At 41.8% G+C, this 26913-nt stretch overlaps 2 protein-coding genes across 13 annotated transcripts in view; one reads left to right on the top strand and one right to left on the bottom strand.

Annotated features, from left to right (window-relative positions):
• LOC122646346 (DNA-binding protein RHL1) overlaps positions 1–23135 on the top strand; it is a 49721-nt gene extending 26586 nt beyond the window's left edge. For 3 of the 10 annotated variants that reach the window (XM_043839882.1, XM_043839888.1, XM_043839883.1), the window contains 4 exons: positions 12359–12405; positions 17549–17683; positions 22300–22341; positions 22857–23135. In XM_043839882.1, the coding sequence (XP_043695817.1) occupies positions 12359–12405; positions 17549–17683; positions 22300–22341; positions 22857–22892 (260 nt within the window). In that variant the 3' untranslated portion in view covers positions 22893–23135. Of the gene's footprint in view, positions 1–12358; positions 12406–17548; positions 17684–17928; positions 18064–22299; positions 22342–22856 lie in introns of all 10 variants that reach the window. The other 7 variants (XM_043839887.1, XM_043839885.1, XM_043839886.1 and 4 more) reach the window with 7 other exon arrangements.
• A 2716-nt stretch (positions 23136–25851) lies between these two features.
• Positions 25852–26913, bottom strand: part of LOC122645896 (transmembrane protein 208 homolog) — a 41272-nt gene continuing 40210 nt past the window's right edge. For all 3 annotated transcript variants that reach the window (XM_043839304.1, XM_043839305.1, XM_043839303.1), the window contains 2 exons: positions 26266–26331; positions 25852–26156 (listed from right to left, as the gene is read on the bottom strand). In XM_043839304.1, coding sequence (XP_043695239.1) covers positions 26064–26156; positions 26266–26331 — 159 coding nt within the window. In that variant the 3' untranslated portion in view covers positions 25852–26063. The remainder of the gene's footprint in view (positions 26157–26265; positions 26332–26913) is intronic.

Here is a 26913-nt window from a genome sequence, read left to right as displayed (position 1 = left end):
ACATATTTGATGATGGTGATTATGTTCTCACGGCCTCTTGCTTAAGTAATAGTCAGAAGATGACTGGATTATGGACTTAGGTTGTACTTTCCACATGTGCTATAAGCCTATAACAGAGAATGGTTTTCAACCTATGAGACGTAGCGTGGCATTGTCCTGATGGGGAACAATGTAGCATGTAATGTTACTAGCATTGGTTTTATTCGTGTCCGTTGTCACGATGGGGCATTTAGGACCTTAACTGATGTTTTGTTGAGTATGTCTTGTATTCCAAGGATCCGAGTGCGATGCGGATCCGACCCGACCCGACATAATTTTGTGGTGCGACCTAAAGGGAGAAAAAGTTGAGATTTAGTTTGTGACATATCGGCCCAACCCGTAGCAACCGAACAAATCGACCCCGAAATTTTTTTTTGTAGCCATATATAAGGCACTTTTCTCTCATTCTAGGGTTAAACGAAATAACTTGTATCTTAGTTTTTGCTTAGTGAAAAGTTTGCCGCTTCTCTTCCCGTGGACATAGGTTTCTCGCAAAACCGAACCACATAAATCTCTTTGTGTTTGCGATTGTCTTGATTGTTGCTTTCTTCGATCCCATATTTGGCCATCTTGTGCGGTTCTGGTTTTAACAGAAACTAATCTAGCCTTATACTTGGGTACAGTTCCATCTGCATTCTGCTTCACAGTGAAGACCCATTTGCACCCAACTAGCTTCTTTCCCTTAGGATAGGGAACAAGCTCCCAAATATCATTTTTCTTTAGGGCTTGCATTTCCTCTATCATGTCAGTTTGAAATTTTGGGGCTGACATAGCTTCTTTCCAGTCCTGTGGGATAGACAATGAGGATAACGGAGAAACAAAAGCCCGATAGGTTGGAGACAAGGATTCATAGGAAACAAAGTTAGAAATGGGGTGTTGGGTGCATGATCTAACTCCTTTTCTTAGAGCAATAGGGCGATCATCAATAGATGGAGAAGAAGCAAGGTTACTTGATGTGTGTTCAAGTGCCAGCTCAGGAGGCGCAAGAGGACATGGTAAGGTAGGAGCAGGAGCAGCTTTCTCTTGGTGACGAGAACGAACATATGTAATAAGCTTTTTTCCACCAGTTTCCTGAGCACTCTGCCCCTGGAGAGAAATAGTAGCAATGACAAGAGGAGAACTTAGGGATCCTTTACTTGGAGACATCTCTTCCTCAAGATTACTCTCCCCTTGAAGAGATGGCGGATGAAATGGTTCATCTTCATGAAGGGTAACATCCATGGTAACAAACAGCTTCTGGGAAGAGGGGTGATAGCAACAATACCCTTTTTGCGATGCAAAGTAGCCAAGGAAAATATACCCGAAAGCCCAAGGGTCCAACTTGGAACGAGTAGGAGAGGAGTTGTGAGCATAGCAGACACACCTAAAGACCTTGGGAGGAAGATGTGAAGCAAGAGCAGGGTTAGGAAGTTGGCTGACCGGAGTTTTGAAGTCCAGAGCAACAGAGGGAACCATGTTAATGAGAAAGGCAGAGTGAAAATGGCATCCCCCCAATAGAATTTGGGAACATTGGTAGTAAACTGTAAACAACATTGGAATGAATGCTTGAGTGATTGGAATCGATCACCCAAGCCCCTTTATTTATAATAACTTGAAGTAAACTAATCAAAGTACAAATAGGAATAATAACACCTCAGTCCTAGTCCTACTAGGAATTCCTAATACAACTAGGAATGCCAGAATAGGACTCAGCTGAGGATAAAACAATAAAAATAAAATAAAATAAAAGAATCCAATCTGACTAGTACTACTCCTAACATGACTAGGACTAATCCTAATCAGCTAGGACTAGTAGGACTAATCCCAATCCAACTAGGACTGCTTACCCCAATCGGGTAAGCAGCCTATTTCAACACTCCCCCTCAAGTTGGAGCAAAGATGTCGATCATGCCCAACTTGACTAGATTAGGATGAAACAATTTTCTAGACAATCCCTTGGTGAAGATATCAGCAAGTTGATCCATGAGATGTCACAAAGGGAATACAAATCAGCCCACTTCTAACTTCTCTTTGATGAAATGCCTATCCACCTCAACATGCTTGGTACGATCATGCTGTCATCGGATTGTGTGCTATGCTGATAGCAGCCTTGTTGTCACAAGATCAAAGATCATAGGAAGACGAATAGGAACACCAAGATCTTGTAGCAAACCTTTAAGCCATAGTAACTCACAAATACCTTGTGCCATAGCTCGAAACTCAGCTTCGGCACTAGAACGAGCAACCACATTTTGCTTCTTGCTACGCCATGTAACAAGATTTCCACCTACAAAGGAGCAATACCTGAAAATGGACTTCCGATCAGCGAGAACCAGCCCAATCAAATCGTGTATGCTTCTATCCGTAGATGACCATGCGTAGACAAAAGAATTCCTTTTCCAGGAGCTAACTTCAAATAGTGCAAGATACGAGAACAACCTCCATATGAGAAGAGTAGGGATCATGCATAAACGGCTCAGTACTCACGGCGATAGCAATGTCGGACGACAGCGTGTGTGAAAGATAAATCAACTTCCCTACAAGTCTTTGGTACCAGCCTTTATCAACAGGCTCACCCTCTTTCTCCTTGAGTCGAATAAGTAGGGTCCATAGGAGTATCTGAAGGATGACAGCCTAGCAACCCGGTCTCAGCCAATAAGTCTAGGACATACTTCCTTTGGGAGAGAAAAATGCCTTTAGAAGATCTGGCTACTTCAATCCCAAGAAAGTATCGTAGTTTTCCTAGATCTTTAATCTCAAATTCTTGTCCAAGGAAGGTCTTCAACCGTCTGATCTCATCGCCATCATTGCCAGTAACCACTATATCATCAACGTAGACTATAAGAACAGTGAGTTTTTCACCAACCCTCTTTATAAAGAGTGTGTGATCAGCATTACTTTGCTTATAGCCCACAGAAATCATGGCCTTGTGGAACCGGCCAAACCATGCTCGAGGCGATCGCTTCAGCCCATAAAGTGCACGCTTGATGCATATTTTTCCTTGGTTTCCACACAAGAGAACCCTGGTGGAATGTCCATATACACCTCCTCATCCAGTGTTCCATTTAGGAAGGCATTTTTACATCTAGTTGCCGCAAATCCCATCCAAGGTTGATCGCATAAGATAATAACACACGAACAGTATTTAACTTTGCAACAGTGCAAAAGTTTCCTGGTAATCAATGCCGTATGTCCGAGTGAACCCCTGCCACGAGTCGTGCTTTATACCTATTCACGGTGCCATCCACCTTCGTTTCACTACAAACACCCATTTACGTCCAACGGTTTTCTTCCCAGGTGGAAGAACCACAAGCTCCCATGTGTTATTTTTCTTCAAGGCGTCCATTTCTTCCATCATAGCTGCCTTCCACTTTCCGTCTGATAAAGCTTCCTGCCAATTGTTAGGAATACGAACAGAAGAAAGAGAGGAAATAAAGGCACGAAAGGATGGGGAAAGGGAATCATAAGAAACAACATGAGATATGGGATGCTGAGTGCAAGTTCTGACACCTTTGCGAAGAGCAATAGGTAAGTCAGGATCATTACCAGGTGGAGAGGCAGGTTCTGGATCCGGGTTCGGCAATTGGATGGGTACTGGAGCAACAGTTGATTGAACCTGCTTATGTTTCCTTGCATAGGTCTTCACATTACTGGCATCAATCCTCCTCGGAAATTCACTAATAGTCCTTTGGATAGGAGTCTGGACCGGGGTAGATTGCTCCCCCTGAATAGAAATGGTCTCCCCCTGTGTAGGAACCTCTTCCCCTGCCTCAGGGGGAGTACTAGGGGCAGGCCGAACTGGTTCAGACTCATGGTAAACAGACTGAAGTGGAGGTGGAGAGTCAATAGTCAGCACATCTTCACTAACACTCTCCCCCGGAAGAGGTGGGGACACATAATATGGAACATGTTCATGAAAGACAACATCCATGCTGACAAAAGTCCTGCGGGATGGAGGGTAGTAACATTTGTACCCCTTTTGGGTAGCAGAATAACCCAAGAAAATGCAGCGGAGGCTACGTGGGTCAAGTTTACCAGGGGACCTTGTATCCCTAGCATAACAAACGCATCCAAACACCTTAGGTGGGACTATAAAGGAAAAAGAGCCAAGTAATAGCTCAATAGGGGCTTTTGAAAGAAGAACCCGATGGGCAGCCTATTAATTAAATAGGCTGCGAAGGACAACATCCCCCCAATAAAGGGAAGGGACAAGCGAGCAAACATAGGCCTAGCCACCTCCGGAGGTGGCGGTTTTTTCTCTCAGCCACACCATTTTGGGCTGGAGTGTCGACACAGCTGGTCTGATGGAGGATTCCATGTGCAGCAAGGTATTTTTGGAACTGACCTTCCATATACTCTTTCCCATTGTCACTCCTCAAAATTTGAAGAGTGGCATTAAACTGGGTCTTAATCATTTGATGAAAGTGTTGAAAACATAAAAAAACTTCACTCTTTGTGTGCAGAAGGTAAACCCAAGTGAACCTAGAATAGCAGTCAATGAAAGTGACATACCACCGATGGCCAGTCAGGGAAGCTTTCCTACTAGGCCCCCACACATCAGTATGAACAATATGAAATAAGGAAGAGGATCGTTTATTAGAAATAGGATAAGTTGAACGCGTCTGTTTAGCCAAGACACAAGGCTCACAAAAAAAATCTTCCTTATTACAGTCTTTAACTAATGCTGGAAATAAATTGGATAAAGTACCTAAGGGGGGATGGCCTAGTCTAGAGTGCCATTTATGTAAATCAGAAGAGAAAGATGCCGAAGGCAAAGCCGGAGTTGGATCGCCATCAAGCAGGTACAATCCGCCATGCACTTTACCCGATCCAATCGTCTTCCCCGAGTCCAGTTCCTGAAAAACACAGTGAGTGGGAAAAAAGGTCACTTTACAATTTAGGGATTTAGTGATACTGCTAATGGAAAGAAGGTTAGTTGTAAATTTGGGAATATGCAACACAGATGACAGTGTAAGGGAAGGAGAACAACCAATGGATCCTTTCCCTGAGATGGAGGAGAGGGACCCATCAGCAATTTTGACTTTATCCTTACCAGAGGCAGGAGAATATGTATTAAAAAGGCTAGAAGAACCTGTCATGTGATCAGTAGCACCGGAGTCAATGATCCATGGAGTGGATACTACTGATGCACAATGACCAGCAAAAGAAATACCTGTACGGGCAAAGAAGGAACCTGAATTGGCAGCAGACATAGTAGAGGCAGTTGATGTGTTCAACATACGACGCAAAGCCTGGAGTTCTTCCTGGGAGAAACCAATGTCAGCAGTGGGAGTTGGAGCTACACTTTCAGTATGATTGGCTTTGTTTTTAGACTTAGCACGACCACGTTTGGCCTCAAAATCAGCTGGCTTTCCATATAATTTCCAACACTGAGCCTTGGTGTGATATGGTTTGTGACAATGCTCACACTTAACAGGCTCTTTGGTAGTAGAAGCAACAACACTGTCAGAAGAAGCAACAAGAGTGGGGCCAGCAGTTTGTAAGGCTGATCTCTCAACTTTGGGAGTAATCATCATGGCAGCCCGTCGTGTCTCTTCACTGTGAACATAAGAAAAAGTCTCCTCTAAAGTGGGGAAAGGAACCCGTCCAAGGACTTGCACCCTAATAGGATCATAGTCATCATTGAGGCCAGCCAGGAAATCATAGACACGGAATTGGTCTACATAGGTGTGGTAGGCAGTAATATCAACAGTAGTAGTAGGCTGAAACCGAGCATAGTGATCCAATTGCTGCCATAAACATTTGAGGGCAGCATAGTATTTGGTGACAGACATCTCCCTCTGAGTAGTGGTTTGGAGTGTCTTCCTGATTTCATAAACCTGAGCACCACTTCCTGAACGACCATAAGTGCCCTTGACAGCTGTCCATATCTGTGTAGCAGTGTCAAGGAGAAGATACTGACTAGAGAGGTCAGTGGTCATAGAGTTCAGAACAAAGGACATTACCATTGCATCATTGGCAGCCCATTTAGTACGAGCAACACCTTCTTCAGTAGGTTGTTTGGTGGTGCCAGTGAGGTGGCCAGTGAGTCCCCTACCAGCCACTGTTAGGGATAATGATCTGGCCCAAATCAAGTAGTTTGTACCATCAAGCTTAATGGCAGCAGCATAGGGAAGAAAATCAGACCTAGTTTGATCTCCTCCAGAAGTAGCAGTAGTCATCTCTGAGTCACCCATGATTCAGCCAAACAGAAAATTCAGATCTATAAAAAAAACTGATTTGAATGGGTTTTTAATTTGCAGAGTTTTTCAGCCGTCAGAATGGGCTGAAACCTTGGTCGAGTTCCCTACTAATACCAGGGAAGATAACCTCCAAAAATTAGCTCTTTCTGATGAGCCAATAAAAAACCCTAAATTTTGACAAATTTAGGAAGAAGCTTGATTGCAGAAAAACTGATTGCAGGAAATTGCAGAAAAGTGCAGCACTGTATCTCAAACACTTCTGCAGTCTTCAACTAAGGGCTGGTGTAGACCAATAGAAGCAGGGAACAATCTCCATAAAAAAAGAAATCAAACTTCAGGTGTAAGAAGAGCTCGATCTCCAGGGATGGAATAATCCTGCCGGCAGATTTAGGTCACACCAGCTGTTCTTCGATCTTCAATGAGGTGACATTGAGGGCAGCAACTAAAATTGCATTAGATCACCTCACAGTTGCTGCCCTGATGTGGAGAAGGAGGCCAAGAGTGGTGGAGAGAAGAAAAAAAGGAAAAAAAAGAGAAAGAAGAGAGAGGAGAGAACCTGAAATCGAGAGAAGCTGTTTCCTAGATCAGATTAGGCTTTGATACCATGTAAACAGCATTGGAATGAATGCTTGAGTGATTGGAATCGATCACCCAAGCCCCTTTATTTATAATAACTTGAAGTAAACTAATGAAAGTACAAATAGGAATAATAACACCTCAGTCCTAGTCCTACTAGGAATTCCTAATACAACTAGGAATGCCAGAATAGGACTCAGCTGAGGATAAAACAATAAAAATAAAATAAAATAAAAGAATCCAATCTGACTAGTACTACTCCTAACATGACTAGGACTAATCCTAATCAGCTAGGACTAGTAGGACTAATCCCAATCCAACTAGGACTGCTTACCCCAATCGGGTAAGCAGCCTATTTCAACAATAATAGACTGAGCAACCTTAAGAAGATGTCGGTTCTTCTGTTCAGGGATACCATTTTGTTGTGGAGTTTGAACACAGGAAGTCTGCGAAAGAATCCCATGTTCATTAAGGTACTTAAGGAAGGGACCATCTATATTACTATATATTCTATCCCATTATCATTGCGCAAGGCTCAGACCTGGGTATTAAACTGAGTCTAAACCATAGTATGGAAAGACTGAAAACAAGAAAAGGCTTCGGATTTGGTTCGAAGATGTACCCAGGTTAAATGGGTGCAGTTATCAATAAAAGTAATAAACCAACGATATCCACCCTGAGCAACTATATGAGTGGGTCCCCACAAGTGAGAGTGTATAAGAGAAAAAGAAATACTACTTTTATTGCCGCTAGGTGGCTAAGAAATACAAGTGTTTTGCCAGCTCACACACATCATAAGTAATACTTCCTGGTGTAATGTTTTATTAAGGAAGGAAATAAACGATTCAAAATAGGAAAAGAAGGGTGCCCCAAACGGCGGTGCCAGTGTGCCACTGATGTGTTGCTGAAGATGACAACCAACTCGAAGACAGTGTGTAGGGACTGGAGGAGATGTTGCAGGAAGTACTGGATCCAATTAGTAAAGGCCATCTCGCACCTTACCATATCCAATCGTTGCCCCCGTCACCTGATCCTGAAAGACACAATAAGTGAAAAAGAAGTGAACGTTGCAGTTTAAGTCAACAGTAAGACGGTAAATGGAAAGTAAATTAGCACAGAGTCTAGGGACTTGATGAACAAACTGTAGAGATATGGCAGGAGAACAGGGTACTGTGCCTTTACCAGACATCACAGAGAGTGATCCATTAGCGACTTGGACCTTCTCCTTACCTGAACTGGGAGTATATGTGCTCAACATGTCTGAAGAGCTGGTCATGTGGTCTAAGGCTCCAAAATCTAGGAGCCAAGAGGGACTAGGCTGGGACGAAGCAAGGAATATACATGACTGGGCAAGGTGCAAAGCTGAGGTGGAAGACACCGTAGAAGGAGCAGCAATACCCCTCTGAGCCATCATACGCTGGAGAGCCACCAACTGTTCAGAAGAGAAGGGTGAAGAAGTAGGGGCCACCGATGTAGAACTGTCACTAGCATCAGCCACGTGGGCCTGAGAGCGTGTGTTGCTTGTTTTCCACGACGTCCCCCTCCCTTGAGATGACCATGAAGCTTCTAACAAGTTTCCTTGGTGTGACGTGGGTGGCCACAGTAGTCACACTTAACCGGCTCTTTACCAGAACCAGCCGGTTTAGTCACATCAGGCTGAGGAGTAGAGGTGAGAGCTGAACGGGCAGGAGTGATAGTCGGCATCATAAGGGACTGACGATGTTTCTCATGCTGAACTAGATTGTATGCCTCAAGTAAGGTAGGAAACCTGCTCTGGCTAAGAACTTGGAGCCGAATTTGGTCATATTCGGGCTTCAACCTAGTGAGGAAGTCATAGACGCGTTCCATCTCGCTCTCAGTCTGAAATGTGTGGGCATCAGTAGGGTCAACCATAGCAACAGGATGATAGAAGTCCTGTTGTTGCCATAAGTTATTGAGGGCAGAGAAATAGGCAGGGAGTGATAACTCCTAGTTTCCTGAACCTGTTGGCGCAGCTCATAGATCTGTGCATAGTTATTTGACTGTGCATAGGTGGTCCGGACAATATGTCAATATCCCATTATTTCTTGGCCGAGTTCAACAAAACAAAACTGGGACTAATGGTCGGGTCCATGGAGTTCAATAAAAAAGACACGACAAGTGCATCACAAGCCATCCAAGTATTAGCAGCCCCAGTGTCAAGATCACCAGTCAAATATCACAATAGGTCATTGCTCCGAATAGTGAGCATACAAGCTCGGGACCAAGTGAGGCAGTTGGACCCATTCAACTTAGTTGGTCCAATTGGGAGAGTAAGGTTATGGTCATGGGTACTAAGACGACCCACCACACTACCTTCTAGAGGTAACTGAACTCTCCATAACAAAATAGAAATAGAGCACTCACTGGTGAAGGCGATGATTCCAGCAGTAATAAAGAGAACCACAAGTCACCAAGGCAGCAAGTGAAGAATGCGACGAAACAAAGAATCTAGCTGGGCAGTGTTGATCATAGCATCCCAGCAGCCAACAACAATCAAATAAGAACTATATGGCAGGCATGAGAGTGCCAAAAAGCAATCCGGAAGAGTTGGCAGGAGCCTTGCAATGGCTTGGAGAAGCTGGCAGAGCCTGAAAGCAACTGACGGAGGCTTGGTGAAGGCCGGCAGAGACGGGCAGAGATTGGGAGGGCCTTATAGAGGCTGGCAGAAGGCGGACAGGGTCTCGGAGCCCTTGCCGAAGGCGGCAGGGCCTCGTGGAGGCCGGCAGAAGGCGGACTGGGGCCTGGAGCCCTGTGCGATGGTGGAGAAGGGCTGGGGAGCCCTAAGTGACAGCGGAGAAGGGGCCTGGAGCCCTGCGAGGCGGTAGCAAGGAGTCTTGTGCGATTGCAAAGACAGGGCTGAGAAGCCCTGCAAGAGGTAGCAGCGGGACTGGGAGTCCTGGCGGTGTGGCAGAGGTGATTGGAGTTGAGCCTGGTGCCCTATCGAGAAAAAAGAAGGGGCTTGAGGCCCTGGTGGTAAGTGGCAGTGGGTGTTGACCATGCCATTGTCGGTCAGTGGGGAGACAACATGATTAGTTGACCATGCTCAACTTTGTGAGGCCGAAGCCTCAGATGTGTGGGGCCGAGCTCTTCTTAGCAAAAGAAAAAAAAATTTACCCAAAAGGATTTGGGCTCTGATACCAAGTTGAGAAGAGCGGAATTTAGAGAATAGATTGGCTTGTCAAGAAGACAGAAGCCTCAACTCTATTTATAATATGAGATCATTAAGCACAATTAACACATTTAACATGTGCGAAATGAACCTAGACACTATAACATATCTAGTTACAATACACACACCAAGAGAACCAAACCGATACTGAACCGGGCTACACTTCAACATATCACATCCTAGCTAGCATGTGATGTTAGGAATGAGTTAAATTGAATTAAAAAGAGGGCTGTAAGGATGTTGTTAAGCAGTTGCCTATCATTATTTAATTAGTTTTTTTTTAATTATCAAAATTAGTTTATTTGATAGAGTACCCGTGTGATGCTAAAAATCATTATATTTCTTGGTCATGTTATCAGAACCAATCGGTAAAACAATTAAGTTTTAATGCTTTTACATAAAGATGAGCTGTTATAAGCGGGAGGCAAGCACGTGATCGACCTATTGGTCGCAGAGCAGCATCTCAACAAATTCAGTTATGGAAACTAAATACTCCAAATTTTTTACATTCTTTTCATGTTCGGATTATATTGCTCAACTTTACAAACATAAAATACATTTAGGCATGTGGCGGGTCCTTAGGGAGCAATCCTTATGGAGTGATTTCTTTAAAGCCAAGTTCTTCAAAAATCAGCATGTGGCTCTAGCAGGGGCATCTACGACTGGTTCGAAGTCTTGGCGGCATACTTTGGATCACAAGGACCTACTGTTGAACAATTCCAGATGGTTACTAGGGTCGGGTAACATTCTTTTTTGGCTGGATTACTGGACAGGTTTTAGCCCGCTGATAGACACTGTGGATAATGGACTGGTCGTTGATGTGAGGCTGCAGATAAAGGACGCCATCGCTGAGGATGGCTCTTGGAGGCAGGAGGTGTTAGGCATCATAGACTCGGACCATGTTAGAGAGCATATCTCGTCGGGACCCTTCAACTTATTGGACTACGAGGACAGGTTGGTTTGGACCCCCTGTGGCAATGGCTTATTCTCTACCAAGGCTGTTTGGAATGTGGTGCGGAGTGGGGCAGCAATGGTTTCTTATGCAACGTGGCTGTGGAACCAAACACTTCCGGTGAAAGTAGGTTTCTTTTCTTGGCAGCTGTTAATTGGGAAGATACCTACTGATGACTCTGTGATGGCGCTGGGTATCCCTCTGGTTTCAAAGTGCTGTTGCTGTGGAAGGCCCCGTAGTGAGACGACAGATCATTGCCTCGTCGCTGGAGGCACGGCAACCAAAGTATGGGAACATTTCTCCAGAATTTTTGACATACCCCTTCTTCCCACCCAAGATGCTAGGAGTAGGGTGCTGTTTTGGCAAGGTCTGGCAGGCTGCAATAACGTCAGTGCGTATATTACTGGAATTCTACCTTCCCTGATCATCTGGGAGCTATGGAAGGAGAGGAACTTCAGAAGGCGCGGGGAAAAAAGGAGGCCAGCCAGCTCCATCATTGAATGCATCAAAACCTGGGTGAGGGAGTTGACCTATCCGGCTAAGGTAGGCTCTCACAGTTCTGCTAGGGAAGGTTTGATTTTGCAGTGCCTTGGCTTGTCTGCACCAGGCCCCAAGATGAAACGTCCTTTGCCAGTATACTGATGCCCTCCTTTTGTCGCGGTAAAGCTGAATGTGGATGGAGCCTGTCGTGGTAACCCTGGCCTGGGCGGCCGGGGGGGGGATCATTAGGGACAAACAAGGGGAAGTCCTGGCTGCTTTTGCTAACTTTTATGGCCCTTGCACTAACTCACTGGCAGAGCTATGGGCCTTGAGGGATGGGCTGAAACTGTGCAAGCTGATGGGTTTAGTGGATGTGGTGGTTAACTGTGACTCAGAAGCAACTGTCAAGGCAGTTAACTTGTTGAGGTGCAACCTATGGGAAGGATGGTACTACTACAAGGAAATTCAAGAATTAGTGGCTGCTACACGGGCCAGTGTTGTGTTCGCTTACTGGGAGAGCAACAGAGCGGCTGACTGGTTAGCAAAGTATTCCTGTGATACGGAGACATCTGCCAGGTTTGAGCTTGGGAGCATGCCTTTGGGACAACTCCATACCATTCTCCATGAGGACAAGGCCGGTTTGCCTGTCCTACGATGTTAATGGCTGGTTTTTCTTTATGTTTTGTATAGGGTGGTTAGGCAATCTTCAGTGGTGTGTCTTATTGATGTACTGGGTTGGGGTAAGGCGGTATGTCCCCCCCTGTATTCTTTATTATTTTTCTTGATTCTAATAAAAGCTTAGGGGCCAGCCCGGGTCCTAGGTAATATTCGGGTTAAAAATAAAAAAATAAAAATACATGTATGCATTTGTTTATGTATCTATGCATGTTCAAGACTTTGGAGAATAAATCACTCACTCTGGTTGGATTACTGTGTTAGATGCAGGTGCAGGAGTAGGAAGTGTCACAAAACAAGAGCAATCTGAGGTATTATTATTTAGTTTCCATTTTGCTTGTGCGTAACTAATTTTTCTCCAAATATTTGCTGTGTAAATGGTTACACCTTGGAACTTAGGGTCTTTTTGGTATCATTTTTCATTTTGTTTTTGGCCTATTTAAAAAAATCATTACTGAAAACCATTTTTGATAAAAATAAAAAAATAAAAGCTGTTTGGTAAATACTAAACATAATTGATTGTAGAATGAAAAATAGGTATGGCGCAAATTTTTGAAGAAAGGGCCCAAAGCCCATATGTAGTCTAAATGGTGGGTGAAGAGATGCCCTCTTCACCCATCTCCCTCCCTAATCTGAACCCCTCTTTATCCTTGTCGTTTCTTTACCTGATTTCTTATCCATCTTCTTCTTTTTCCTTTTCTTGTCTCCTTGAATCGAAACCCAGCCGAGCCTTACTCTCCCTCTACGACCACAGTCATCGAACCATCTCCCTCCCATCTTCTTCCTCTCCATTTTTCTTTTCAACCAAAAAACCCTTTCAATTTTTTGGTTTGAAAAATCGAACCCTCTTACTGCTTCTGTTCTCGGTTGGGGTAGGGGCGGCTGGGGTGATTTGGGTTGCAGAAGGGGTGGGGGGGTGTTTCTCGAAGAAGAAGAAGAAGAGGGGCGGGTGGGGTGGAACTGAGGATGGTGGGGCTGGGCAGGGTAGCAGGGAAGGGAGTGGCGGGGCGGCTGGATCAGGCACTGAGGTGTTATGGAATGATTCCAGACAACTAAAGCCTGAACTTGTTTACCGGCGGAGTGTAAGTGAATCTCCTAACAATATTCTCTTGTTCTCCTGACACGTAATTCAATTAAATTAAAACAAAAAAAAAGGTATTAGAAATGAATAAACATAAATTGAATCCATTTCATAATCATCATGTGTTATCCATGGTTCAGTATAGATTCCTAGTACCACATTTTGTTCTGGGTATGATTAAAATCACTAGCAGAATGTTGTTATGCTTCCGAAGCAAGTTATTCTCTGGCTGTATCATAAATGCTTGCCATGTCATACTATGCAGGAAGAAACATTCAAAGTCCTGCACAAAAGCTCTATAAATGGCATTGTGAACATATTGGAGCTACCCTAACCTAGGGTATAAATCTCTGAACTGTGAAGAACTCAATCGAGAACCACCATAACTGGATGGTGGATGTGGAGCCTGTGATGCAGGTGCACTACCTTGGACCGACCCAAACCCGTTTAGGAACCAGACCAAGAACCAGGTCCAAATATGGGTTTTAGTCTAGTAGATATTTAGGATTTATTATTTATTTTATTGGGATAATTATGTAAGGAGATCTTTAATTTGGGTAGGATACGTAGGAATAGTTTTAGCAAGTTTTAAATTGTTAAGAGTCCTAGCGAAATTCAAGGGAAAAATACACTGTTTCGGAAAAATTTTGGTATTTCGCTCATTTCGGTCTGACTGAAATACTGAAACGAAATAAGATTTGAACCTTGGTTAAGAGCCAACCAGCTCCACAGTGCACATGATGTCAGTTCAAATAACAAATGGTTTTGTCCTCTTTGTAACTAGCTTCTAGTATGCCACAGGATTCTTCTGTAGATTATGAGCGGTGAAATGGTGATTGTATTCCACAGGAGGATTATTTAACAATACACAAAGCTTTCCATCTTATATGGATATCCAAAACATTTCGTTCCTTTTTCTTCTATTAAAAATTATGGCACCATTTTTCCGTTCATGCTACTTCTACTGAAAAATAAATTATGATTCGTTGTCTTTTTTTTTGGTGAATAACAAATTTTCATTACCAAAAGGGAGGAGAGAGAGAGGGGGGGGGGGGGGGAGCTAACAAAGAGACAAGCCCTAAGGAGCCGGCCATCAGAATGAAGAAGGGAAGCATCAAAACCCCATCAAACAACAATATGCCTGGTCCTTGGGGTATCAACAAGAGGCTTAATGGGGAGCATGTGAAGCTTAGAGCTAACATCAAAGAAGATGGCTTTCCAAATCATGTCGATAGAGTGCGAGTTGGAGGTCCATCTTCTGAGATTTTGCTCCATCCAAATGTGGGATATAGCAGCCCCAAACACTAGCTTGCCGGCGGTATCACAGATTGTACTACTCGAAAAGACCCTACTCAACCAAAGCAACTCCCTCGCAAATGGGAGGGGTCTTTTGCTACGATGCCAAATAGAGGCCAAGGCTTTTTTCCAGATGGATAGGGTTAAAGGGCAAGAGGAAAAAAAAGGTGGTCGATGTCCTCAATACCATTCCAACAAAGAGCACAACAGGGGGAAACAAGGATGTGGCGGTGGAGAAGAAATGATCGGGTGGGGAGGCAATAGTTAAGGGTTCTCCAAACGTGAAAACTATGGTGGGGGATGTGGCCTTTAAACCAAACAATATTGTACCAGCGGACAGGAGGGGCATGAAGTCTAACAAAGTCCCAAGTTGAGGAAGAGCTAAAAAGCCCTTTTAGGGAGGGGAGCCAAGTAATCTTGTCCGAGAGAGAAGTTTGGGGGGGGGGGGGGGGAGGGGGCAGAGACACCTAGACCTGGGAGAGACAAGGGGGAAGGGGGAGGGGGAGGACTAGGATTCAAGGGAGATGATTATGGAGAGGGGCAGATTTAGGAATGGCAGAGGAGTAAACTGAGCGAGCACCAAGGATATTGTAGAAGACTCCAAGGGGATTCCAGGGGTGAAGCCAGAGGGAAATAGAAGTCCCATTTCATATCGCTAAGGAGGTAGCTGAAAGGGATAAGGGGCGAAGGTGGAGGATCTTGTGCCAAACCCAAGAGGGATCGGCTGGAAGGGGGATTGTCCAAATGGAGTCCCACTTGAGAAGGTAGGAGTAGACCCAGTTAACCCAAATAGAGTCGTGCTTAGAGGAGATTTTTCAGATTAGCTTGAGAATGCCAGCAATGTTATAACTTATAATCCCGGATTTGGCGAATGCCAAGGCCACCTTCGGATTTTGGGAGACAAATGGAAGCCCAGCTAATCGGGTGAAGAAATTTGGAGGATTCCTTACCTTTCTACAGGAGGGAGCAAAAGAGAGATTACATGGCAGAGATGATGGATTTTGGAAGACCATAAATACTGCACCAGTAAATGTAGGAAGATTGAAAGACTGATTTGATTAGAACAATCCTACCTGCAAAGGAAAGGAGTTTGCCCTTCCAAAGCTGGAGTCTTTGACGGATGAGATCCAGCATAGGGGTGTAGTGATGTCTGGTCAGCCTAGCAGGGATCAAAGGGAGACCGAGATGTTTTACAGAAAGGGATCCAAGAGTGAACCCAGTAAAGCGGAGAAGATTATCCTTGTTTGAGTCCGAGACCCCGGAGAGGAAAATATGGGCTTTAGGAGATTGATTCAGAGATCAGAGAATCTCTCGAAAAGCTGCAGGGAGGACATAATGGCGGAGATAGAGGAGGGAGAGTCCTTGGAGAAGATCCTGATTCGTTGTCCTTATCCCTTGGATACAAGCGACTGGTATTCTATAATCATTAAACAGAAGCATTGTTAGAAGTTTCCTTCTTTTTTTTTTTTGGTGGGGGGGGGGGGAGGTAATATGAAAAAAAATCCACAGGGTGGGCCTACATAGACACTCTCGTGTGGTAGATATTATGCATCAAGATGGCTGGATCCCAGCCCCCTCCAATCAAGTTGAAGATATTTGGAATGCTCTCCCATCTTTCCCTAGCAGATCCTCTAGATCAGGAGATACTGTTTTGTGGGCTCCCTCTCATTTGAGTTTCTTCTCCTCCAAATCGGCCTGGGATCTCATCAGATCTAGAGGCCCTCCAATCTCTTGGTATAGTCTTGTTTGGTTCAAAGGTCGCATCCCCCGCTATAACTTTTGCTCTTGGACAACCCTCTCTAACTGCCTTCCAATGCAGTCATTTCTCCGACACCGGCAGATCTCAGTTCTGGCCTCTTGCTGTCTGTGCTGGAATGCTCCAGAAGATGTCAACCACCTATTTTTTGAGTGCCCCTCCTCCTCTATTTGGTCTGGTATCCTCGCCATATGCTGGCCTAAAGTAGAAGGATTCTTCCCTTTCACCGTGAATGGCATTGGGTTGACTCGGCTTTTATGGAATACTGTCTGTGATGTAATTGGAAAACTTGCCGTCAATGCTGCAATCTCTCATATTTGGATGGAGCGCAATCTCAAGAAATGGACCTCCAACTGTAGATCAAGGAACAGACATTTGTCTCCTGGGGCCTCCCTCCTCCCTTCCCTTCCTTGTAAGAGACTAAGAGGTGCTTCCCCTTGTATTCTTTCATTATTTCCCCGTTGGGGGTTTTCTTGTCTCTCTCTTTTGGTACTGAATATCTATTCACCCAAAAAAATATGAAAAGAATCTTGACTATTGGACAGCATAGAAACCCTGAGTATGTTTGATGTGTCAACATGTTACGCTTTGATGCAGTCATTTTGGTCTGGAATATACCTTTATTTTGGCATAACATTTCACTAGTTACCAGAATTTGGCATTTCAGTAGTTACCACTTACCAGAAAACTTGGTAAATGACATAAGCCATATCCAAATGTGATCACCTGGGACTTGTGTTGTTCTTGTACCTTTCTCTATTTCTTTCTTGATAAAATATCTTAGATAAAAAAGATTGTAAATGACACTAGCATATGGTGTTTGGATTTCATAAGAATTATTTCTCAAATTTTGAATTCTAGCTAAATTTGAGAAATGCATGGAATCAAGATCAATTGTCACAGATACATAAGAGGTGCATGTTCTTTTAAATTTTTTATTCTTCTGTTATGTTAAATTTCATCCAAAATTACTAAGATTGACTGAAATAGCTGAAATGGTCCATATTCAAAATGAAAGTTCTTGGTCCACTTTTTCACAATTGTCTCTGGTTTGAGATCTGAAACTTTAAGTTTCAGATATTTCAGCTGAAACAAACCAATATAATAATGAAGCTATCACCCAATTAATAGGATCCTTATTTCTTGGTTATGGAATAGACAAATGACTCCAGTGTTGCAATACCAGAAGTTGAATCCAAGTTTGGCACATATGAATTCCTTTGGGAGACTATACATTGTGTTGCATTTTTTCCTTTCCTTTCGTTTACCTGAATTCTTTTTCGACCCTTAAGTTGCAAAGACTAACATCTTTTTGCACCAGACATCTGTTCAAATTCCTAACGTCTACCAAAGGAAGAAAACAAAATGCATACCCACTCCACTCACAGCAGCTCATTTGGATGGTCCATCCAGTTCAGCACCTGCTTCAAACCCTTCAATGATTAATTCACTTATGGTAAAATTGATTGTTCTGAATCTTTCTTTTCTTCTTAATAAAAGAATTGAGACAATTATCTTATTCAGCTACTAGATAGTGGACAAATGGCTCCAGTGTTGCAATACCAGAAGTTGAATCCAAGTTTGCCACATATGAATTCCTTTGGGAGACTATACATTGTGTTGCATTTTTTCCTTTCCTTCCCCTTCCCTGAATTCTTTTTCTACCCTCTAGTTGCAGAGACTAACATCTTTTTGCACCAGACATCTGTTCAAATTCCTAAGGTCTACCGAAGGAAGAAAACAAATTGCATACCCACTCCACTCACAGCAGTTCATTTGGATGGTCCATACAGTTCAGCACCTGCTTCAAACCCTTCAATGGTTAATTCACTTATGGTAAAATTGATTGTTCTGAATCTTTCTTTTCTTCTTAACAAAAGAATTGAGACACTATCTTATCCAGCTACTAGATAATTGATTCTCTCTTCTGTTGCATATCTTCCCCTTTATATCCAACCTTTCTTCCTTCTACAATTATGTCAGTGAGCTGTATGAATTGACTGTTAGAGACGAGGCATTGCACTGTGTGACAATATAAGAACCAGTGAATCAATACTTATAAAAGTAAAGAGGAAGAAGAAGAGAGGGAAGAAGAAAAAGAAAGGAAGAGAGAAGGGAGAGAACTCGATGGGAGGAAGAGAAACCCTAGAGCTCGCAAAAGATTCAGAATAGCCTATCGTGAGCCTTGGTCCACCTACTTATAACTTAATAAGTAGAAAATTACAACTAAAGACAGAGACAGTCTAACATAATTACAACTAAACCCAACCAATAATGAAGACATTACATTAAATCCCCTATGCTATACTGTTTAACAATCCCCCTCAAGCTGGAGCATATACATCTCCCTTGTCCAGCTTAGAACAACCATTAAGAAACGTAGGCCTAAACAATGCTGTAGTGAACATATCACCATGGTTTGAAAACTTGTCTCGAACAGTCGTTTCGACCAGGTCGAATTTTTTGAAATCTCGAGATCTCGGCGAGACAGTGCATTTTTTTTTTGTTTCGGAACTATGTTTCGGTGGGCAAATGGCCATAGTTGGCTCCGAAACTTTAAGGGAAGATTGTTTACCCTTGGTTGGCAGTAAGGGCCGAACCCTTAATGTAATATTGCCTATTCTACACATTGGTTGAAAGTAAAACAAGTAAATTATGCAATAATGGATGAAGATACGTAATCTTGAAAAGAAATAGTTAAAAACTTAAAGTTTCTACTACAAACTACATTACTTACGACAATGAACAATAAGTCCCAACTCCCAACTCCCAACAATAAATCAATACTACCAACTACCAAGTACAGTGAACAATAATACATAAGTCTCCCAAGGCCCAAGTCCCGACTCCCAACAAGTGACTGCCTACTGATATGAACTATGACATGTTGGATTGAGTCCACTCATGGTCCGATGGAGATGACGTGCATTGTCCTCTGTCTGCATGACATATGAATGCCACGTCATAGTATTCGAGAAGAAATGAGAGTAGTCCTCCACAGCTGCACTGTAAATGGCCTCATCTACATACTGCATATAACCTATCCTAGGGTATAGGCAGCAATCGATCTCTTCATAGTGTATCTCAGTAGCAAGGAGTGATAATATGGCCAAAAAGTGAAGAAACCAAGTTTTTCCCCTTCTCCAGACTAAAACAACACTCTCTGTGGTGAGAGAGTTCGAAATCTCGAAATAAAAATCGAGTTTGTGCACTTTTATAAAGGGCTTTGTAGCAGTCTGCCGATATTTCGGCGAGATATTTGAAACTACCGAAATCTCGGCCGAGATTTTCAAAATTGTGTAGTTTTTTAAATTGTATAGTATCTCGTCTCGACCAGCACGAGTTTTTGGAGTTTTTCGAGATCTCGACGAGATTTTGAACTATGCGTATCGCCAAGTTCATTGCTAGAGTTAACAAGAAATCAGTTTCTTCATAACAACAATATTCACAAAATGGCAGTCGACCTCAATGTGTTTAGTTCGCTCATGGAAAATCGGATTACTAGCAATATAAATAGCAACTTGATCATTACATCAGTTCCTGAACAAGAGATTTCAGCCACATCAGTTCGGCTGTAGTATGTGCCATGGCCCTATACTCAGCCTCTGCACTTACCGAGCCACTGTAGTTTGCTTCTTACTTCTCCAAATAACAAGGTTACTACCGACAAACATACAAAATCCAGTAGCAGATCTACGATCACCATCAGCACTAGCCTAATTAGCATCAAAGTAACCCACAATATCATTAATGACCATGACATCGATAAATAAGACCTTTACCGAGTGCACCTTTAAGATATCTCAAAATGTGACATACAACATCCCAGTGAGACTGTTTAGGATTTTCCATAAGCTGATTGATAACACTATTTGCGAATGAAATATCTGGCCAAGTAACAATCAGAAAAATGAGTTTTCCAACCAGCCATCTGTACTGATGTTTATCCACAAATTCTTTGTCATCACATGCCCCAAGTTTCAAATGAGGATCCATAGAATTATCAATAGGCTTAGAGCCCAAAATACCGGTCTCAGACAAAAAAAAAAACACATACTTCCTCTGAGACAAATCGACACCCTTATTACTACGATCAACCTCAAATCCTAAAAAAATATTTGCGCATTCGTAAGTCCTTCATCTAAAAATGTTGATGTAAATATGCCTTAACATCTTTTATCCTTGAAGAGTCATTACTAGAGATAATAATATCATCAACATACACAACAAGAATAACGACCTTGGAACTATGACTTTGAACAAATACAGAGTGGACAGAGAAGTTATGTCTGAATCCATAATCACCAATAACCTTATTGAATTTATCAAACCAAGCATTGGGGGAGTGTTTCAACACATAAATAGTCTTGCGAAGATGACAAACCTTTTATGCATTCTCTCCCTGAGCAACATACCTAGGATGTTGCTCCATATACACCTCCTCCTCAAGATCACCATAGAGAAAAGCGTTTTTTATATCAAGTTAAAAGAGAGGCCAATCAAGATTAACCACCTTGAGTATAAGCACACGAGCAGAGTTAAGACGAGCTATTGGGGAAAAGGTCTCAAAGTAGTCAACTTATGAGTCTTGAAGTAGTCAACTCCATAAGTCGTAGTGTAATTTTTGACAAATAAGCGAGCTTTCAGACGCTCAATAGATCCATCAGGAAGATATTTGGCAGTGTATTCCCAACTACACCTCACAAGCTCTTTTCCTAGGGGTAAGTCAATCAGAGACGAAGTTTGACAAGTCAACAAGGCATCCATCTCCACATCTATAGAATTCTTCCATCCAGGTTGCGACAATTCTTCCTGGTACTTGTTAAGCAAAGAAAACATAGACAAAGACAAGGCAAAGTTGCTAAGTAAAGAAGGAAGGTGGGAGGCAGCAACAAACTTAGAAATATGATAAACAATATTAGACTTTTGAATACAAGTTCAAATACATTTATGAAAAGAAACTGGCAAGTTAGTGGAGGTAGAAGAATCCCCATGCAAGAGGTCTAATGAAGTAGAGAGCAGTAACGAAGGATTATCTGGAACCGTTGAAGCCAGCTTGGGACGATGCTTATTTGCCTACAGTGGCACTAGTTGGGAAGTAGTAGGTGAGTAGGTAAGAGGAATAACAACAGGAACAGGTGGACTAAAACGGTCTACATCCATCCCATGACTCAGCTGAAAATACAGTGTGGTTTCAAAGAAGGTGACATCATCACTTAAAAACTGCTAATGCGTGAAAGGATCATAACACCAATAATCTATTTGAGTATGAGCATAACCAAGGAAACACCTGTTAGCAAGTGGAGACAACTTATCAAGAATAGGGCGAAGAATCAAGAATAGGGCGAAGAATGTGAACAAAACATATACATCCAAACACCTGTGGTAGTAATCCAAACAGAGATGATTGGGGAAAAACCACAGAAAAAGGGAACTGGTTTTCAAGAATAGTAGATGACATACGATTTATCAAATAACAAGCAGTTAAACTTAGATGAGCATCATCCTACTAAGACTTTAACGAGCAACTTCCAGCAAATGTCGGTTTTTCCTCTCAGCAACACCATTCTGTTGGGGGTATAGGCACAACTGGTTTGGTGTATCATGCCACGATCAGAACAAACATCAGATACTTGACGTTGGGTATATTCTAAAGCATTAGAACGAAAAACTTTGACCCACCAATCTGAGTCTTTATTTCGTTATAAAACTGCTTGAAAGTAGACAAAAATTCAGATCGATCCGTTAACAGATATAATCAGATCATTTGAGGATGATCGTTTACAAACGTAACAAAAAAAAAAACAAACTGACTCTTGACATGACAGGGACCCCAAAATTAGAACAAACTAAAGAAAATATAGGACTCTGAGAAACATCATGAGAAGGGAACGAGGTACGATGATGCTTTCCAAGCTCACACGCCTCACATATGCTATATCTATTTATATCTATATATATATATATATACATTTATGAACCCCAGTTCCCTTCTTAGTAGAGTTTAGATGTGAGACTTGATTTCTCTATTACTTCTGTTTGAGAAATTCACATGGTTTCTGAACTTTGTAGGTTGAAGATGATGATATAGAAGAGTTCTCAAGTAAATCAGAGGTTTGATTTGCTTTTAATTTGATAAACTACTTTATTTTAGATTGTTTTCCTCCATTCAACTATTTGTGATGATTTAATAGCAATAATAACAACATATTTGTGATTATTTAATAGCAATAATAACATCATATTTGATCTTGAGCAGTGATACAACTATGCTTTATCCCAACTACTTGGAGTCAGCTATTTGGATCTTGTTAAGCCATTCCACTCTTGTCTAAAACTATAGTACATTCTCCCCACTCACCCAATTCATTTTCACCTTTCCCCTTTTCTCTGAAAAACTTTTGCTTGTCCTTTATCACCCCTTACTTACTGAAGCGGGTTAACATATTTTACTTGATTCTCCCTGTTATCTATAAAATGAACTGCAAAAGCCTTATGCCTACTGCAGGATTTTCAACACCACCATGATTTTAAAACAAGATGTAGAAATCCAAATATTTCTTTTTACTGGAAGTCGTTAAAATGTGATTGGCAGCTGAGCTTGGAAACTTAATTATTTCATTGTTCAGGGTATAGACGAAAGCGATGAGGATTGGGCTGCCTAATACTGCAATGTGACTAAAATGGTACTAGAAGTCAGATTTGATTTTCAGGTTGTTTTCCATCTTGTTTCTGGCCAAGAATATTTCAGTGAATGCTAATGCAGCAATTGTTCATATAGTACAAAACCCAGGATGCTTTGGCTTTTGGTAGTGAAGATTATTACATTATGTGAAGTAAACCAGTGCATATAATTCTAGATATTTTGCTTACCAGAACGAGTTAAAAACTCGCTCCTGTTTTATCTATTATTGGTAGCAGATTCCTAGTTAATGTCCATTTAAAAGGTAACTTATCATGAGAACACCATCACAGGGACATGATGTTTCATTTCGCTCATGATCAACAAATTTTCATCAGGGAGGCATAGTGTGGCTTACCTGCATCCTCACACTGGGAAAGGCCTCATGATAGGAGTTCCTTAATCAATCATCATCTTTTTGAATTGCATTGAAGCTTATTGAATTTAACTCCGATCATTGTAATTTTTCATTGATAATTGGTTTCTCTCACTGACTCATGCCCATGGCTTAAGTGCAAGGTATCGGGTCGGGGATCAGTCACCCTGGAAAATTATACAGGATGGATCGGCTGTATTGGCCTGGGATCAGCCGATATGCTGAGTCAACATACCTTTCTGGTGTAAGTTCAGTTATCGCCCCGAAAAATAAAAAATATATAAAAATCCTATAAATAATCAATTTTGTGTGAAATATTGCACAAAAAGAAAGAAATATTACAATAAGTTTGGAAGTAACAGATATTACAGTGTTTTTTTAAGAAAAGAATAAATTTATAAAATTCCATAAAAATATATTCAATATAAAAAGTAAAAGTAGGAATAAAATATAGTTTTGTGATGTTAAATATTGCATAAAACAACAATTTATATGTAAACATTTTATGCAATATTTTCAGAAGTTGTTTCGAGATTGTAAAATTAAATTATATAATTTTATGCAATTGGCAATTGCTAATATCCAGAAATTGTATTCGGATTATAAAATGACACTTAAAATGATAGTTATATTTAAATTGGGAAAAAGATTGCTATGCTGCCCTTATGCAAATTCTTTTATACCCTTCTCGTATGAAAAATAGTGCGACGTATACTGACACTCCAATTTTTGTCTGTGGGTCCCACTTAAATGATACCATTTTCTAAATCTTCGTGTGCCCTTGTAGTAAACCCTTCATTTAAATTATATATTTCACCGGACATAAGGATGTTGACATCTGGTTTGGAAAAAAAAATTGAATATTTAGCCATTGGGAACCAAGTTTTTTTTGGGAGTTTGGATGGGGATCAGTGGATCCGATGCCTGACCTGACCCGGGATATTATCTCAGGATCGGTAAGATATCGGGATCGCTGGTAGCTAATATTGATCCAGATCGGCCGATAAACGTTACCTCAAACCATGCTCATGCCCATACCTTTTTTTATTATTATTTTATTTTGTCCAATGCTCATGCCCATACCAGTCGGTCATTAATGGAAGTAAGAATCTCTTCCACCTTAACCACAAGTTGCATCTGATTTCCTATGCCTTGAGTTTTTGGTTTGGTGATATTTGGACAAAACCGTCAAAACTGAGTGACGGGCTTGGGACACTCCTCCGTTGTTTTAATGCTCAACCTGCCCCTTGCCCAGCAACTTTCTGGAGACATTTTAACCTGAACTGAAACATACAGATATCATCCCAGTTATGACACTGCGCTTGACCCATGTTTCAGTGTTTGGAGGCTTTGATTTTACCTGGACAAGTTTGGAATTTGGATGGGATACTTAGCTGATGCCATTGAAGACCCAAGTTGCATATCTGCAGATTTTACCAGAACTGATAACAGTGTAGTTCATCGATGACCAACTCCCATGCAACTCCCAGTCAACAACACTCGATTAGTGGTCGGAAATTCATGTACACCACCCAAAAGTATGTTTGTCACCGGCAGGGGACTCGATAAGTGATTGGGAAATTCAGTAACCCAGATGTGTTTTGAAAATGTCTGACCCAAATCTAATCCTGATACACCGGCAGGGGACTGGTAAGTGCCAACAGACTGGGTTGCTGGTCATGTTTTCATGTGGGGTCTGATAAATCCTTGTTTCATTCCCATGTTTCAAGGCCTTACCTGATCCTACCTCATCTCACCCAGCTCTAATGAGTTGGGAAAGTTCAGTATACCAAAGAAAAGCAGGAAAAGTGAAAAACCCCTTGAATGCTTCTTTGATGCAGTTCACAACCTCATCAATCTGAATCATCAAAGCATTGTGATCATTCAGGCACCGAGCCATCCCAAGGTACATATAATGCTGAACTTGATAAGGTTTAAAGACTACTGTTACAGACAATCCAACGGTATCTTAATTGAGTTGTAACAAATCTAACGAGGCATAAAATTCGAATTCAGAAATTATCATACAACTTAAAAATAATCCCTCCCCTGTTAATGTTCTAGTTTGAGTCTCCAAAAGACGGCCAAATGTCACATTATACTAACAAAAAAAATATTCAAAACACAAATCTTTAAAGAGTTTTAAAATTAGAAATACAAGGAATAAGGTGCAGTACATGGTGGGCCATATGAATTGAGAATGACCAACACAGCATCCACTGTCCATCCAAAAGTCAGGGAACATGGCAGAAATCAGGGCACTAGAACTGTATTACCTATTTACATGCCCGTGTAGGCGTAGCTTCCTTTTTCCCATAGTTGGACGATACTGAAGATAAAATCATGCATCCATATAGAGCAAACCAAAAGGATAACTAGGCACCAAAATCTGTAAGGATGAATCATTCAGCACATTGCAGGCATATGGATTAATAAATGTTACAGCACTGCAATAACAGCAATAACAACAACAACTCAGCCTTATCCCAACTAAAAGGGGTCAGCTGTCTTAAATGTTACAGCACTGCGACGATTTAAATTCCAACCATCTTAAGGACATAATGTAAAAGCAAACAGTCTTACTTTTTGCCTCTACCTATATTCAATTCTTCAGGCATGTTTACCACCAGTGTATCATCCAACAGTTTTGTACTTCATGATGATCATACTAGTTGTTAAAATTGTCTCCACTTGATAAGACAGCCCAAACTGATTCTCTCATCACAGCCGCCAACATTCAAGACCTCTGCTTACAAAATGCTAAGCTGTCAAGCAAATTTACTTGGTTCTTGCCTTAACGAATTTTCCTCTTGAAGCCCTCTTCTCCATTTTCTCTCTTTTCTTACGACTCTTTTCATCCTCCATAGTCCCCTACATGGAACACAGAGACAAGCACAAATACAAGAACATGATTCACATACCAACTGCCATACATCCGATAGATTAGCCATGAAAATATATCAGCAATAGAACAGTGTACCTCTGAACCCTGAGACATAAATCCTTTTGTAACACCAAAAATTTTGTATGCACCAAATGCTGGAATCTGGAAAGCATGAGGATGGTTTTATTCAATAGATGTGAAACTACTTGCATACACATTTAGATCAAGTGGACCTTTTTTTTTTCGGTAACCAAAGATTTTATGGAAGAAAAAGGGAAATAAGCAAGAAAGAGATACAACAGCCAGGACCTATAGTACTACAATAAAACTAAAAAAGAAAAGTACAAGAAGAAGAGATTTGACCAAAAGACCAAAGCACACACCAAGGAGTCTATTCCAAGGGGTAAGGTCCCCCAGGCTAACACATCTGCACCTCATCCTCCACTTGAAAGTGAAAATTCCTTGCATTGCTAAAACCTTGGCATTTTTAAATCATAGCTTTATATTCTGCTGTGATAGAATCAGCCATACTAATAGAGCATGAAAAGGCTAACATTACCAAGCCCTCATGGTCTCTGAACACGCCTCCTATACCCCCCCCCCCACTGGACCCGTGTTCCCAACCTAGTTGCATCATTATTTAGTTTAATAGCATTAAAAGCAGGGGGGATTCCAAGTATGCTGGATCTGGTCCCGAGTTACAGATGACGAATAATACGGTGCCAGTCCCTTTGATAACTTGGT

Source organism: Telopea speciosissima, chromosome 11 (assembly GCF_018873765.1).
Source record: "Telopea speciosissima isolate NSW1024214 ecotype Mountain lineage chromosome 11, Tspe_v1, whole genome shotgun sequence".
Lineage (NCBI taxonomy): Eukaryota > Viridiplantae > Streptophyta > Magnoliopsida > Proteales > Proteaceae > Telopea > Telopea speciosissima.
This window is presented reverse-complemented; position numbering and strand designations above follow the sequence as displayed.